Source organism: Mycetomoellerius zeteki, unplaced genomic scaffold, assembly GCF_001594055.1.
Source record: "Mycetomoellerius zeteki isolate Tzet28-1 unplaced genomic scaffold, Tzet1.0 scaffold119, whole genome shotgun sequence".
Lineage (NCBI taxonomy): Eukaryota > Metazoa > Arthropoda > Insecta > Hymenoptera > Formicidae > Mycetomoellerius > Mycetomoellerius zeteki.
Window position 1 is genome coordinate 1,214,458 of NW_017256116.1, and position 18,333 is coordinate 1,232,790.

The window sequence follows — 18,333 nt, forward strand, 5'->3', positions numbered from 1 at the left end:
ATATTACAATTTAATATCATTTTAATCGAATTATTCATCAACAAAATTAACAAAGAGCATTATATTTGATATTTATCCGATGCAGAACAGTTCTTTTTGCTTGAATTGTCGACGAAACGGAGCTTTTTCTTGGTGTAGAATTTCCTATTATGTTAAAAACTCCAATCCACTCGAAATGTCGAGACGTCGTTGGTTGCTAAGGATCAGATTAAATATAAGGACGCATAAATAGCTAGATGAATGGATAAAGAAAGCAGAAACAGAAGAGAGACGTGGCTCTCTTTTTGTACGAATCTGTCGCTTGCCGAAGGAAACAGCTGCTCCATAGGAGAATTCGCGTTGCTACGCGCAACTGAGAAAGATGAACGATAGAGAATGAGAGCACGGATGCAGACGTTCTCTCGAATGCTCGCGAAGCAAAAACCAATAATGCAAAAGCCAATATTCTCGCGAATTTCGGTAGCGGTGATTTATCGCCGTGCCTAGCCGGAATTCTTATGAGATGTCTCAGGGTACAACGTACCCCCTTACCTTCTCTCTTTCTCTTTAGTCTAATCGAAGATACTCCACGAAATCTCGAAAGTCTCGCGAGAATGCGATTGACAAGACAGACTTCGTCTTTCACGATCTTCTCCATTTCTCTTCTCTCGAAGAAAAACGATAAACCACACCTCCTCGCCTGATCCCCGGTAATATCGGTAACGCAAGAACCGTCACTGAAGTTTACGGTCGTCTTCCGTTGCAAATTTAACGTATCCGGATCGTTTTATCGGATCGTCTTGCTGCCTATCTATAAAGCTTGCGGTCTGAAAGTTCGCTCTGATGCTTAAATGCCACCATCTCCTTTTCAAGCGCGAATACGAAACCTCGCCTTTCTCGCCAACAGATTCTACTTTACCGCCAAGACCATAATTTCCTATTCGCGCCACGTGCATTTCCTGCGCCTGGCTGCCTGGTCTCCTTATGAGAATACTCATCCCCCGCCCACTTTCTCTTTGTATACCCTCTGTTGTACCGTGCACCTGCTCTTTCTCTCTTCGTTTCGCGATTAAAATACGTAAGAGATCAAAGATCGAGCGCGCAGCAGCCAGCTTTTCATTCAGTGATATTTCACAGAGTGGTCCACACGCAGTCTATGACGAAAATAAAACGAGCGCCGACAATTGTGAGGGAAATAATATCAAATCAGTCAAGATTGCATTATGTTTTTTTCTGATAACTGAAACTTTAAGGCGCAGTTCCACAACGCACGGTTAACTCTTAACCGAGGTTCAACTTATTCCTCATCTCTTTCCAATTCTAGAATTAGAGGAATAAATTGAACCTCAGTTAAGAGTTAACCATGAGTTGTAGAACTGGGCCTAAGAAGACGATTAATATTCTATGCAAATTGTGAACGCGCGTATCTCCGATTTCATTAATTCTTCAATGTGAATGAATGTTACAAATTCCACCTCATTACCTCGATTTATCATTACCTTCTCTAGTTTACGGATGTCAAATGTTTTCAGCATCATAGCATAGAGATTATGTGTTATGCGAAGCACCACAATAATGTTCAACATTAGCGTCTGTAAATTTAAATTAATGATAATACCTTACGCAACGAACAACGGGATTCTTTGAATAATGTAATCGCTTCATTACTCTATATTGTTGGAAATTCGATCTATTTGTGAACATGTTAATCACATATATACTATGTGTCGAGCGGTAAATCTGTATAAATCCAATTCGCTGCAACATCAGTGTCATTTAGAAACGAATACTATTTGCGGGGATAGCGAGAACGAGAGCAAAGTGTGTGAGAGAGAAAGGAAGAAAAAGAGAGCGAAACACTACATATATTAATTTAGAGATGCACGGATTATTAACATGGATGCAACGACGTATAATGTAACGGTTCTGCAAAAATAAATGGATAATTTTCATACACATAACGATGCTCTTGATAATTATTTTTATATCATGGAAAGAACCCTATACAACGAATAGCGTAGTATAATAATAATACAGAGATTATTGATCAACCATCTCCGCTCTATGTTCACATTTAAAAATAAAACAAGCCGCGCTACCCTATTCTTGGGTTTATGACCGACGCTAAAAATATCAATTTTTGCGAGCGAGCTTCAAAGCAAAACTGTATATTTGCTACCTACTTAATAATTGTACGAACGGCAAAAATATTTATATAGGGTGTTTAAAAAACCAGTCAGCATTTATATGGTAGATAGTATACATACCACACTGAGTAAAAAAGCCTTAATAAACATAAGTCAAAAACTCAATCATTTCTAAGATATAAACAATTTTGTATGTTAGTATCATAACTAATTATAATTGTCTCTTTTACATGTTGCATAGACGTGAAAAGAGAGAAATTAAGATAAATAGCATACTGCCTATTTGGGAGAATATTACAGGTCCAATGAGATGATCATAATGTCTATTCAATTGTAATGACTGGTTGATGCAGTCAACTTACTGATTCCAGGTGAAATTTTTCATTATAATAATATGAAAATTGAATCAGAATATTCAGAACGCTTGTAAACGGTTTTTAAACGGTTTGTAAACACTGAGGTAAATCTTCATGTTGCGTACAACACGTAGAAGCCAATAAGTCAGTATGATAACAAACAAAATTGTTTACATCTTAGAAACGGTTGAGTTTTCGATGTGTTCACTAAGGCTCTTTTACTCAATATATTATGTGTACTATCTATCGTATAAACGCTGGTTTTTTTAACACCTTGTAAATGACATATGCACGTATAATACATAATTTTTACTTGTATGTGTGTTCGTAGTATTATTTTAAATTGTCAACTGTGTTACAATATTTGTTGGTACTTCATTTAATCTTTCCTAGAGGCCTGCTCGTGTAATAATTTATAAAATAATTCAATTAGAATGTTATTGCATACCGCACTAGAGAAACGCTGAATTGTTTTCTCTTATTTATTAACGCCAATCGAAACGCAATCTTTATTACATAAATAGAATAATAAGCTAATGTGTACATATTTAGTCGAAATATGCCCTCTGTCTGCTTTGGATCTAGATTACAATGCGAGAAACATCATCACTCCGAACTCTCTATTAAGACGCATTACATGGCATCAAAGTGCTTTGCGAAACGACGTAGTGACTGCTGAGATGCACTTGAAGCTCAGAAATCTGGTTTACGTGCACGAGGCACTCCAATTCGACGTTTACATGTCTGGCGGCCGTGCTCTTGCAATATGGGAGTGCCTAATATGCGCACAAACGACGAGTTACGAAGAGATCAATAGGCATAGCTTGAACCCAAGTGTACTCCTGCAATTTTCTGCATTAAATGATTTCTTTCCCCCTTTTTTTTTAAATCGACTTGGTTTATTGGACAGCTTTCCAGACACATCTTTTACATCACAAATTACAAATCTAATTTTTTTTATTTTCGATATAAATTAAAACTCTTTCTCTTTGTACTTTTTAATTATTTAAAAAAATGTGTTCTCTTATATTATTTATGAAGATAATAATCACACACACGCACGCACGCACGCACGCACGCACGCACGCACACACACATTGAAGAAGCATATTTTTATAACTATACTTTTTATACAAATCTTTTTACGGATTTGTATGTAATGTCAAAAATACTAAATTCTATCCCGTGTAAAATAAAATATTTATTTAAATAGTAAATACTTCACAACGAACGTATACAATGCGGTACATATACGTGCTCGTTAGATTTACGCTTTCGCGAAGATCTGGAGGAGATCGTGGAAATTTTGCTCTCCATTACTGTACAGAAAATGCGTAGTAAAATGTAGGAATTAAATACGTGATAACAATAAACATTTAAACATTGAAAAAACTGACGAGGTGTTTCTACACTGTATTCTTCGATAGTAAATCATATGTTTGTATGTGCACAACAGTGAAGTATAATCGTAAAATTGCATATATGCAAGTTTGTTGTTACGTTGTACATGGAGTATACAACAGCCTCTGGCTCTATTCGTGTTAGTTATTTTAAGACTATAACGTATTTTTAACGTACAATGTATACAGATGTTAGGCATTCGAAGGATCGAGTACTCAACGGTTATATTCACATTTTAATTCACATTTCGATTTTCTATAATTTAACGCAGCCCCATACTCGATTTATGAATATACATAAATACATATTGCCTTTCCATTTTTACGTCCGCGTACAACGAGTTCCCATGTTCCACGTAAACATCGTGAAAGAACGGAATGCAATGCGACTCACGTTTCCGAATACCTCGTACGTAAACGATAAATATTTGCTGGCGGAAGGCTCCCTGAACTAAAGACCGATGACACGATGCTTTATATTACATCGACCTATTTTACGTGCTGTACACGGGAAGAAACAGGTTGGTTGAGTGGCAAAACTTTCGCGACTCAATGCTCTCGTACAGAACAAATATGCAAACATACCGTTTACACAAAAATCTGTCCCTCTATGCAATTTCTTTAATAACTTTATTATTAAAATAACTATGTATAATATAATATAAACGAAATGAAAAGAAATACAATAAAATGGATGATATTTTATAAAAGTAAGTTATTTAACAATTTTATAAAATAGATTTTCTAGAAAAAAGATATATTATTTTGTCTGTATATAGAAAAATAATTGAAAATAAATTTCATTCGACGAAACACGCTGATTTTGTAACGTGCAGGGGACGAATATTGGAAAACGAAGGGACAGAGAACTACTCAATGAGGGAAACAAAGAGGTACGTGTACTCGGTCGTACTCGGCCGGAATGGTAACAAACGAGGGACGAACCAGAGAGTTTTAGCAGCCAAGAAGCGGTATTATTCGCGCTACGTGCACTTGGCTTCTCAAAAGTTCGATTACGTTGAGTCACTACGGTGTAAGACTTCCGCCACTTTATTCGCCGAGTGACCGCCGAATCCTTTTGCAGCGGTCCGCGAGGGACTATCGATCAATCCGCATTTCCATTCTGCCTTAACACGATCGAAGCGAAAAACGGAATACGAAGAGCGAAAAGACGTTGCGACTTGAATACCAAGCAGTTTTCGGTTACAATTTGCGGCTTAAAATATATCGATCGTCCGTCGTGCTCCACCCGATTATCTTCGTGTTCTCATGTTCTTTTCTTTCAATTCTTCTCTTGCTTTTTCTTTCTTGATTCATCTTGCATCTTTTGGCGGAAGCTGTACCCTTTTTTGGGATTTCTTCTGCAATGTATGTGTTCGACTGGACGGCAGCGGCACAATTGCACTACCGTCCAGCAAGTCGTATGATATGCATAATGCAATAACGGATGAAGTGGGATAAAATGCAGATAAAGAAGTCACGTCAGTAAGGAACGAAGGATAGAGGCGAGCATAGTTTTTCAGGCTTCCTTGATTAACGTGCTATCCCGCATAAAATTGCGTGCAACTCTACGAGCAATAGCGTATGTTTTGCTTTGACCGAATGACTGTAAAACGTTTAAAATATGAGACGCGAATATTATCGCGAAATGCAAAACATGATAATTAACTCATGAGCAAGTAGAACGGAGATACGTCAAGAACTGAATTTCTGCGGAATTTTTTGAAATTAAACATAATTTCAGTTATTTTTATATGCATTGTTCTTTTAATATGTCTGCCCTCGTAAACGTGGTAGTAAGCGGTTGCAGCGGATTTTGATAAAAAAATCTAATTTGCCTTATTTTTGACACCTTGTTTGTAAAGTTTTTCGTTTAGTTAGTTTTGCGTTAGTTTGTCCGTTCGCTCTTTTTTCTGTCTTTCTCTTTCTTTTCTCGTCCACTCAAATTGCCGTGACAATGTCCTTACTTTCAATTGCTTGTCGTCGTTTCGTGTGAGTATACGTGTGCCACCATGTATGAACTGGTACGGAACGTTGCAGAAATATATCCGTAAAGGTTGAAGGCACGCGAACGCTCGCAATGGAATTTTGCGCCCTGGAATGGAACGCTTCTCGATGTCGGTGAATCTGGACCAAATAGCACAACAAACTTTTCTACGCTTTCGTAACTGCTACAACTATAAAATCTTAAAGATAACTTCTCTCTCTCTCTCTCTCTTTCCCCTTATTCGAAATAACGTTCCTCTGCAATCTCTTGTGGACAATCCCATAGCTATTCTCAGTTGAAAATGATAATGTAATGCAAACTAATCTTCAAAAGCCAAACTACATTTCACTTTTTAAAATTATGATAAGTGAAAAAGAGTGATTCCAACAATAAAATCGTAGCTTACACACAATTAGTGTATTATTATTAATATGATTACAATTATTAAAATATATTATGTCGATATTCTAATTATCTCGAACAAACTCTAGAATTTAATTAACCTCATAGTTTTTACAAAAAATAATAAACAGAAGTAACAAGATAAAGACGTGAAAAAATTAGATCCAAATAAGTAAGTGACGTGAAACTGAACGCTTGCTATTTCTAGTTTGAAGCGAGTAATCATTCGATGAATTTTTATTGCTTCTTCCGCGTTCAATGTTTACTTTCCTGTTTTCTTGTCAGTTCAGTAATTTTTCAATTTCTCGCCCGTATTTATCCGGAGAAAATTCATTAAATATCGATGCTAAGAGATAGGAGGAGGAAATAGCAGGGTGTAGATATACTCGTGTTAAGGGTGTACACTTTTCATTTTCCGTCCGACCTGATAACTAATGATAAAATAGATATGCTCGTTTAGTGCAGCTCCATTAATTAGGTCAATGATTTTCCTTGTGACATTTGACCATTTGTTATCTTAAAACTTAATTTGTTAGATTTAATATTTCTAATATCAGTCTTCTATTAGATTTTTCGAGAGCTAGCTTTTAAAATATGTAGTCACAAGTACAGAGCACAGCGACGTATTTCAGGACAATAGAAAGCGACTGCAAATCTGCGAACGCACATTGGATAAAAATCTGAAAGAGCACAATATCACGAACATTTAACCGAAATTCAACCCTTCGCGAGGGTAAGAATAGATAAATCGACGGTGATGACCGACTCTTAAGAATCGAATTTCCCATACGCGTCACGCGGCACGTTTACTCTGTACACTGACGTTGAGAGGGTAGAGGGATGAAAACCGGGGAGAAATTTGAGTTCTCCCTAAGGGTACGGAAAGTGGAGGAGCTTCTTCCACGGCTAGTGGGACACCGTAAAAGACTGTAGCGAGCAGTGCAGCACGAAGACGAATGGTTAACCGATAGGACGCGGTAGACAAACTAGTTCACGATACGCAACCCTCTCTCGAGTCGCCATCGTTTCTTCCCTTTCGTCTTCGCCCTCATTTCCTTACCGGCGAGAGAACGTCGTGCGATTTCCCCGACGGCGCGAGCGTGCAACCGCGACTTTAACCCCTTGACCCAAGAGTCGAGACAGGATTAATACCCGGCCAGCTGCTGCCCTGGATATTCTCATCTTTGTGAGGAGAAAGAAATCAATTGATTAATTGATGAATTTATTATTTTTTTTATTTGAACTTGTTTTGTTTTGTTCACTATAAATCTAAATCTATTTTTAACGCTTTTTTTTGCCGACAATATCTAATTATGATTTCATTGAATTAGCTATAAACATTTTTATCGTTTTCACTAAAATACAAATGTAAAGTGCGCACGTGCGTACACTCTTATTCGCAAGCTCGTTTCGTACAGACGCTGTTGCGTCGAAAGTCGTTTACGTTGGAATGAAAGTAGTCTCCGGAAAGTCTTCGCAGAGGTGAAGGCGTGGTTACAGACGCTTTTGCTTTGGCGACACTTTGGACAGCGTAACTTGTCGTAATAATACAACTTTTCTACGTGCTATAAGTTAAGAGTTTTTTCTTTTTTTTTTTTTCGTTGCAAAAGAGAACTCGCGTAAGCGAGAGTGGCACATGAAATGACACTGGTTCCATGAAATACTTCTCCGAAATGCAGGTAATTAACAGGGTTTTTGTGTGTAGGAAGAAGATTGCAACTAAATTTTTTTCCCACGCACAAAAATCCTGTTAAAAGTTAAATCTCTCGGTCTTTAATACAATTAATATTATGAATTATTATATTCTGTTTGACATATATGTGTATATTTAATAAAATGATATTTACATTATATGTTTTAATTAAAAGTATTATTTTATCGTGGAAATTTTTTTATTACGTTAATTGCGTATTACTGTACTTATCGATTTTTTAAAGTTTTTATAAATTAGTTAAAGAGACAATTTACAATTATTCATGCTTCTGTAATTTTTACACGAAATAGCGCATTATTACGCACGATGGTAAGCTTAATTGTGAACTCTGAATTAATCGATCGAACACAGGTATAGAGGACGTGTCCTTTGACCTTTTGCATCTGCAATGCATACCGCATTCACAAATGGGATCAAATTAACCTCGTCCATCCTACGGGATGTAAAAGCACGATGACTTGGAAACTATCTGCTATCAAGCATTTATACCCAATGCGCTCCACTTCAGAACGATAATTGCTAATTGAACTTGTCGCGTAATCAAGTATTCAAGTTCCGGAGTGAGAACGCTCTTGCGAATAATTATATCATTCCGAATTTCTGATTTACGAGCTCTTGGATAACGATTAGTGAGAAGTTCCGTCGAGATTACGATTTATTACGGGAAACATTTCTTTTTCCATTTGTTTGAATTACATATTTCTATTTCACGTTATTTTTCAAATTTTTTCTCTCGATCAAGACAACATCGACATCATATTCATTAAAGATATTGCTGAAATATTCCTCGAACTGGGACAGCTTGTATAATTAATTAGAACTCGTAACGTTCACTGAATCTACTTGTGGATCTGAAAATCGAGGAAAAGCTAGTTTCTCTCGTTGCCATATTTAAATATGCGTCTGCGAGAAGAATGGTAAAACACTGATGTCGCGCGGTAATTAACAGCAGAGCATAATTAAATATCAACGGCGATGGGGCAGTACGACCGTGTTTGATAGCGTACATCGTCGAGTCGATACAATATACCGGAAGCGGGCACGGGGACACGCATTATCAGTGGCTCCCGCGATTGATAAACTACGAGCGGTTTCCAGTCGGATGCTTTAGAATTCATCGAATGGAACATGTCGATTCAGCAATATCGAGCAAGAGAAAGGCAGAGGAAAGGAAGCATATCTTCCTCATCGTGTGTGTGTATGTGTGTGTGTGTGTATAAAACTTTATTCTTCACATGTCTGTCTTTGTAACTGTGTCGGGCATTTTGCCCGAAAATTCGCAGATTGCAAATACCAGTTGAAAGCGTTTGTCAAATGCTAACGTTTTCGCATTATTATTATTCGTAAAGAGTATCGTGATTTTGCATGTATCCACTTGTTCTTCTCTCTTATCTTTCTTTGTTGTTTTTCTTACAAGTACGATCCTAGCATCAACGAGCATCATGAGCCTGATAATCATTTCAATTGTTCATTAATTTCTCAATTTTGTTTTGCGAGCATTGCCGTTTTTGATGCATATGCTCTTTTTAATGACGACTGACACTGAATTCATCGTATTAGTGGAATATTTAATATCGTATGCCGGAATTAACGTGAGATATAATATGACGAGAAACATCGAGTGACTGCAGTTTCCAGAACAGGGGAAGAATAAATAGCCGCGTGTTGCTACTTCGATGATCGCTATATTCGCCAATAAACGACACTGAATTCGTCGTTATCGCCGTCAATGTATAAACGTTTAATTTACCTCTCGTGACGGTACATTTAACTGTCTCTATAAAAGGTGGAATATTCCAGAAATATACCGTACACTTCCATTGTACTACGTTTGAATTTTTCACGAATTTTCGTTTATTTTATTATATTACGTGTGGATTCTATTTTCGCGAGAATTGCAATTCTCTCGAATAAAATTTGTCGAATAGAATCTCGCTGAACGCAATAATAATTATAGATACGGAATGGTAACGAGGAATTGAATATTACGGACATTAATTAAAGGCATCCATACTCTTAGGTTACGCTGGAATTATATACAAGCTTATTTACAGAGAGAGGAGAAGGAGAGTGAGAGAGATTGCTGTAGATAATGTCAATTTTCTGTACTTTAATTCTAATATTTATTAGATATGCAGCACACAATCGCTCCGTTATATTCATTACAAAGTTCAAATAAAAAGAAGGAAAAAACAAAAAAAATCGATGATACTTTAGCGGTATGTGATAATGCGAAGCGATCTCGTTTCGTACGATTAAACGCCACGTAATCTACGCATCCGAAATACAATTTGGTGGTCGAGCTAATTATCAAAGTGCCGCTAATGAGCAATGAATTATATCTACGTATTTAGCGTCGTAATCCGACGCGCGGCTACGCCACTTTTGTTACGATCCGGCTGAAAAGCTCGTCCGATTTCCAATTTTATTGTGTGCACGCGCGAGGGAAAATGCTGACAACGCCCCCGTAAGCGTTTCTAGCGTTTATTCAACTGTGATAGCTACGAAATTAACGTAACCTCGTTCGGCCAGCTGAGTCGATTTACATGCGGCCGACACGCATATATTCATAGTGCGTTATATATCTGAAAATATCAAAAAATGGCCTCCATATAACTCTTCACCGAGGCGTGTAAAACACAATGCAAAATATGCAGAGGTGTTAAATATGTAAAAGTATTAAACGGACCAACTCATCTGACATCACTTTTGGCTTAATCTTATATGCGTATGAGGACAAAAAAAATGCAAATAAATGCAAAACTGTGTAACATTTTATAAGAGTTAAAAATTTTGCAACATTTTAAGAGTTAAAATGCAATGTATACTCAATTGTATATAAATATCTGAAAATGCGTCGTATGTCTACGTTTATTTCCGTCGAGACATGAGTCTCATGTTTTGCGATATTGATATTCGATATTTGATTAAATTTACGAACGCCCCGAGAACTTGATGTAAAAATAGCTTTGTAAGAAAATCTTTTACTCGAAAATCTATCCCAAACATATATATTCAACATAGCTATCGTCTATTGCATGTTTTTTTTTCTTTTAATGACCAGTGTAAAAATAGGATACAATTAATTACAATTAATAATGCAGAGACAATCAATTCTCAGCAGCCGACATCTTGCATCGATCCATCGACCATTTAATCCTGAAAACTCAATTAAGAGTGCAGATGCTAAGTGCTTACTATGGTGGATGAGAATTTCACAAGAAAATCTATTGATTAGTAGACGAAAGGGAGTAAGGTGAAACCTTACCTTCCTTGTTGTCAAGAGGCAAACGAGGAAGAGAAGCGTCTTAACGGAGAAGGCTGATGGCGCTTGAAAGTGGTTCGACACGTTCTGGTGAACTATACGATATCGGAAATCCGTTATGCCTTTAAAGATCATTAATTGGCAATAGTTAGCCACCTTAACTGTCGGATGAGTTCTCTTTTGCGATATAGAAAGTCTCGGAAAATTTCGGAACTTGAGCACAAAATGGAAATGTCTTATTTCAGAATCTCTCACAGACACCTTTCCAGAAGTGTAACGTCTGAGATAGAAAGTTAAGATTGCGATGTGGAGCTGCTTGAATAATTCCAGCCCTTAGTCGCGTCAGTATATCACAAGTTTTCATCTAACTTGATTATAAAATATCTCCTTTGTACTAAAAATAAAAATAAGTATTTCATAAACAAAGTATTTATAATATTTTGAGAGATTTTTAATTAATAGTTGCTTCTTCGAATTTTTCTTGCGAAATGTTTAAAAATACTTAAAAATTTAATATTCTACATTATACATACATATATTGAAATTTAAAATGTTATTAAATCTTTTATGATCAATTTATAATTGTTATTTATTATTTCTTCAAAAAAAGTTGCATATAAAAATACAAATTTATCTTTTCGATCATTTCATTTATCAGTTTCTTGCTTGATATAATCTCCGTTAAAAGATCAAAACATAGAACACGCGTAAAGTATGTATCATCAATCGTATGTGAATCGTCCTCGAAAATCACCCAGGCAATAAAAAATGCAGGAGCACGGGTAGGGACAATGTGAACTGCGCGCGACATCGTAATCCTCGTGAGAAGCTTATCGAACGGGACAACGCGTTCGTGTATATTGTTCGTCTGTACGTATGCACGATGCACATCCGAATGCGAATAAAACAATGCTTTTCCTGTACTAGCCGAGTGCGACAACGGCAATTAGCGCCTCCGGTTGGCAATATGCGCATAAACCGACGAAAAATATATGCGAGAAATGCTAATATACGTGCACGCGTGCGTCCTCTCTGGACCACCGCAATGCTGCGCTAAAAGCATATATGTTTTTCTCTTTTGATTATTCTGTTTTGTCGCCCACGAATATTTCCACAGCGAAACTAATCGAATTCCTTTCGAATCAACAAAAAATTTTATTATGATCTTATATAAGTCATATATATGTGTGTGTATACATTCTTATATATTTTTACAATTATACATTCGATATTTTGATTCGTGCAATTTCACACTCATTGAAATTTATTTTAGATGTGTCTTTTTTTAAGTTAGAGAATATAAATCTCGGATATAAAGCGTAATGTTTTCAATATAATAAGATAAAAGAGACATGATTAAAATTGACAAAGACCGTACGATAAAAGACGAATATAAGCGAGTTTTTGCAACCATAGTGCGCATAACGTGATAAAACAATAAAATTTTCTAGCTAAGGTACAGCAAAAATATCTTACGAAAGAAAGGGCGTGAAGTCGTCGAGAGATAGAAACGACCTCATGGACAATTCGATCGTAATAAATGGAGATTGTCGAGATAAAATTGCGCGGATACGAGCACAATCCCATGGGACAAATAGACTATTTGTTCCCACTATTCGTTGACCCATAGGATGATAGTCTCAAGATATAAATCTTGTAAATATGGATTACAGATGCATGCTGCATCATCGGCACATGAATAACATTATCTAATGCTAATATAATAATGTACATAAATAGTATTAAATAATTTTAAAAACTACAACTATACATTTAGTAGACGTAATTTTTTTTATTAACCTATTAAGTAATCATTAATTAATTAGGATTTAATTTTAATAAAGAATGAGAAAAAAGCGGAAGCATTCTTTAAGTTCCAAAATACAATTATCAAAAGAAATATGAGAATCAATGTAGTATTTTAATGCGTTTAAAATGATGTATAAAAAATGAAAAGGTCAACATAATCGAAAAGTTCGAACTGCCTCGTTATATCGATTTATACCTAATCTCTGTACCTCTTTTAAATCGGTTTAATGTAATATCGATTGGAATACTAATTGAACTGGTAATTTTACGTCCAAAATACGTCTTTCACATTAACAGTTTAACCTTCCCAGTTTTTAATGATTGCATTTTCATCTTGAAATCAAATAAATCGAGTGCTTATGGCATGGCAATTATATTCGCCAGGCAATAAAACGGTTGTTTATGAAAATAGCAATCAATAATCTGGCTCCATCCGGCAAAATAATTTTAAATGTGTCGTATCGGTGCGTTATTTTTCAATTAATTGCTTTATAACAAACCAGTATATATTTTAGTCTATAATATACTTTATAATCTTATTTAACTTCCGCGATTTCTCAGCGCAGTGTAAATTTGATGAGCAAACACATTATGATAATTCAAAAATCCAATCATATTTAAAAGAAGTCATTTTTATCTAGTTTATGAAACTAATCAATTTTGATTTTGAAATAATAAATAAAACAGAATTTCCTGCTTATAATTTGCTTATATTTAGATTGGTCAATTTCGTCGATATACATATTTATTTATCATCTCTATTCACGATTTAAATTCAGTTTCAAATACTTCAAAAATATATCATAAATCGCTCTTTGACGGATACAATTAGCATAAGAACGACTGCATAATCATAACGGAATCAATCCGATATTAATTATCGGACCGATCGAAGTTACGTTATGGCGAAGCGTTACATGTGCTTTGTGTAACAATTTGTATTTCCTAGTAGAATATACCTACTATTGCTAGTCGAACGTCCTGATCTCTCGAATGTGTTTCATGATGAGATAGAGATAGATAAATAGCTAGATAGATATGTATATATATATATAGAGAGAGAGAGAGAGAGGGAGGGAGTGTGTGTGTCTGTGGGTGTGTGTGGATGAGAGAGTAATTTACTTTCCACCTTTTCGCGTCACGATCTCATCTTATCCGGCACAAAATTAGGTCAGAATCTTCTTACGCAGAATTTGTTTACGCGAGATAATTGGCCGGTAATTTTATCAGTTCCGCCACGGGGCGCAAAGCTTATCGAAAATTCTCCATCACTGGAAATTCGTACATGCTATATTTGATTCGCTGGCGAACGCTAACGCGGTAATCTCGCCCGACATCGATTCCAATAACTCGCACGTCAAGCAATAACATCATGACGAAACGGGAGATTGATCGATTCCTCATCAAACGAGGCTTTATCATTCCTATAGGGGTAAAGATGTTTTATTTGTTTACAATCCCCAGCAAGTACCGTCTTTCATATATAAGTTGATGACTACTATAACTGTAACTAAAAGTGAAAATATTTTTCTTTTTCTTGTACTTTAGAAAGGAAGTGTCATGCTAGCTTCGCAAAGTTGCACGTTATATTTTTCGTTTTGATTTTTTGGTATAAAATATGCGAAACTTTTTTATTTTGATAAGAAACCGTAGAACTATGAAAAGTGCTATTGGAACTATCATTATTTATGTCATTAATAGAACGGTGTCCTAATTTCACTACCCAAATTTATGTGTCTGTAAAGTTAGCACGACATTCTATTAATATAAAAAAAATAATAACAGTTCCTGTAACACTTTTCTTAGTTTTACAGTTTCTTGCAAAATTAAAAAAGAATTCCACATTTATCATACTAAAAAAACTAAAATTGAAGAAGTAGCAGTCGGAACTCTGTTTAAAAATTATCACAGACTTGTAGAGCATAGAATTCTGCTAGAATTAACGAGAAATTTTGATAAATTAACGGCGCAATATTTTTTTCCAAGTGCCGTGATATCTTGTACATTTAAAGTCTATTAAAATTGGTAATTGTTGGAATTTTGTTTTCAAATTACATATATTAGTGCAACTCGAGAAGTACTTCATCTGAGAGAAATGGATGTTGATATTTGCCTTCTATCTCTGTTACTGCGTTAAAATCTCAGTAATATATTCCTTGAATACCATAATATTGTTATTTTAATCGCTATAATTTTCATTTTTAAATTCTTACATTTACAGCTATATTAAATCGTCTATTATTTCGCTCAATATCTTCCATCATCTTTAGCGAATTTATCAAGAGACAGAATAAATCTGTCCATCTATCTGCATTCGGCGGGCTACGAGAAAGGGAATTCGCATAAATCGCATTTGCGCGGCGACAGCGGAATCGGTATGCAAAGGCCAACTATGAGTCAGGAGCTGGTGCGAGAACCAGGAACGCAGGATGCAGAGTCGACAGTGTTTGACCCATCGTCCTAGATCCGGCATGGTCGGAAGCCTTCGAGCTCGGCAACTATGGCATTTCATGTCGGTCGCGTATCATAAATTAACAGAAGACATAACGGGTGTGCGCGATACGCATACGCGCGACAAGCGCAGTAAAACTATGCACGGCAGAAACGAGATAGCGAGTCTCGTCTGACCAAACTCGAATGTATCTACTCACGAGGCTTTGCTTCCGCGCCCATTTCATCTTTCATCTCTCTCTCTCTCTCTCTCTCTCTCTCTCTCTCTATCTGTCTGTCTATCTCTTTTCCTTCCTTCCCACTAAGAACACACCCTTATCTACGGACTACCTCCTCCTTATCTGCGGATATCACTGCAAGTTCTCGAACAAGGGACATCTTCAGGTCGCCGAAACTTCCGCAACAACTCGTACTCGTCCGGCAGGATTCACCGAGCGAGGTCCTTACGGAAACTACGAAGTGAGTTGGATAAGGATCCAGGGAAGCGAATCTCGGAGAAAACGGAGAGAGAGAGAGAGAGAGAGAGAGAGAGAGAGAGAGAGAGAGAGAGAGAGAGAGAGAGAGAATAGTTGTAGTAGAATAGTAGACAGATATATCGGTCCCTCGGAATCCAGGCGATAGCGCACTTAATGAAAGACTTCGGACAGAAATTGAAGCAAGTATTAAAATTTAAGGGTATACGAAACAATGTAGAGGATGAATTCTACTAGGCATTATGCTACGGCGATTTCATGTTTGTAATATTTAATGTTCCAAACTTTAAACCCCCTTCGCGCTACTATTAGAACGACTAGTGGCAAACTCGGTTAATTTTAACTCGATTAATTCAATTTTCCATGTATTGCGTAATGTGTCCCGTGTTTATTTGTTCGCATTAAACCTTAATTAAAGCTTAATTAATTCCAATCTTCGATATAAACTTAGCTTTCGATATCGCGACATTCAATTTGTCCGGCAATATCGGATGGGAACGAGCATTTCCGCATACGATCATGGCCACATTTAGGACATCGTCTCCAGTACCATGTTTGAAATGCATCTGAACCGTTATACTACATGCACATGTTCATGTGCTTTTCGAGTAATGCGTATCGACCTTATTCGAAGGATGCAAATATTTACACGTCGCTGGGTCCGGGTGTCCAATTATCTCAGCTCGAGGCGTTTTATCTCGCACGCTAACTTTGCAACGATATGCAAAGCGACTCTATTAATTCCTTCGTACGAGAAGGAAGGAACGCTCGCTCAGAGCGTACGCTCGAAAGTTGTGATCTGATGTGGCGTCGTATATCCCACTCGCTAGTCTGAATTTAGATCTCGCGTACGCTTTGTAATTTATTCTATTACATGTGCCATTGGAAACCGCGACAGGGATATCAGCTTACGAGACGCTGTCTCATGCACGTGCGTTACATCTGTCAAAAGACAGCAGTTGGTATGCGCAGCGATAAATTATGCTTTCGAAGTGAACGATCTCACTTTTTCAACTTGTCCAACGCGCAGACAAAAATTGAATTATTTGATTCGCGTTTCACAATTCCCAGTACTTTTATTAATTCCTGATATATAAAAGTTTTGTTTCTTTACAAAAACTTATTATTTTCTCATACGGTAACGCTGGGATTAACATTTTACTTGTACTTTTCATTTTGCTGTGGACTGTTCCAGATGTATAGATTAGGAGAAATTTTCATTTATTCATATCTTGATTATATGCAAGAAAATTTGCTTTCTTAATAAGTCACACTAGCAACACGTTTAAAATTCTTAGTTAGGAATGAAAGTTAGTGATTGAAAGCCTTGATATATTTGGTTAATTACCGATACGTCAAACAAACCACTAATTATATGTCCCAGTACAATAAGTAACCCTAAGCAAGTATACAAAGGATTCCAGGTGAAATCATTCGTGATGATTCTCACGATCTTATCTCTCAACTCCCATCTCGTTTTCCTTTGCAGATGACGCTACAAGTATCGTGGGTACGGCACAGAGACGTCCATTTGCTCACAATTGGCCGTTACACGTACACGAACGACCAGCGATTTCGAGCGATCCACAACGCTCATTCAGACGACTGGACGCTTCAAATAAAGTATCCGCAACATCGGGACAGCGGTATTTACGAGTGCCAGGTCTCCACGACGCCCCACATGAGTCATCTAGTCCATTTAAATGTAATCGGTAAGTTATTTTGATAATTTCACATTGGCTAATTAAACGTGTGTAAAGAGTTAACAATTGCTATTCATTCCTGAATATTACCGATAGATTGTATAAGACGTCACGATTGCGTGCCATGGAATAAGTTTAACTTCCTCCCGTACGCGATATCCCGCGGTTAGGTTTCTATCAAATATTAGTATGCGGGGAGCATGCGGGAATCCTGCCTAATTACGACGGTGTACGCAACAATTAGTTAATTCTAATCTGAATCTGCCCTAGTTACGTAGCAACTGCACGAAATTTAAGCCAAGCTTAAATTCTGGCAGAGCGCCAATTGAACACCTGGGATTGGTTGATACCGATGTTGAGCTAAGCTCTGCCCTCTTCTTTTAGAGATAGGGTTTTCCATTACCGCAAAATTATCCGCGCGGACTTAAATTTGATAACGACATCCTTCAACTTTTTCGCTTTCCTTTATCGCTGCTACCATTCGTCGCGCCGCGGAAAGATAAATTCAGAGAGATATGCGCTAACATATCGAAGAGTTCGCTTCTCGAGTTTGCATAAGTAATTACTCGCCGATAATCAAACGCACGTACGTCAGCGCAAAACGCAAGCGATTCGCATACATCATTCGCGATGCGGTATACCCGATT

The 18,333-nt window shown here is 36.8% G+C and overlaps 1 protein-coding gene across 1 annotated transcript in view; it reads left to right on the forward strand.

The window, feature by feature from the left end:
- The window catches only part of LOC108729731 (uncharacterized), a 36,259-nt gene extending 18,209 nt beyond the window's left edge, over nucleotides 1-18,050 (forward strand). The window contains exons 2-3 of the mRNA XM_018458955.1: nucleotides 17,473-17,695; nucleotides 18,004-18,050. Of these exons, the coding sequence (XP_018314457.1) occupies nucleotides 17,473-17,695; nucleotides 18,004-18,050 (270 nt within the window). The remainder of the gene's footprint in view (nucleotides 1-17,472; nucleotides 17,696-18,003) is intronic.
- The last annotated feature ends 283 nt before the right edge of the window (nucleotides 18,051-18,333 follow it).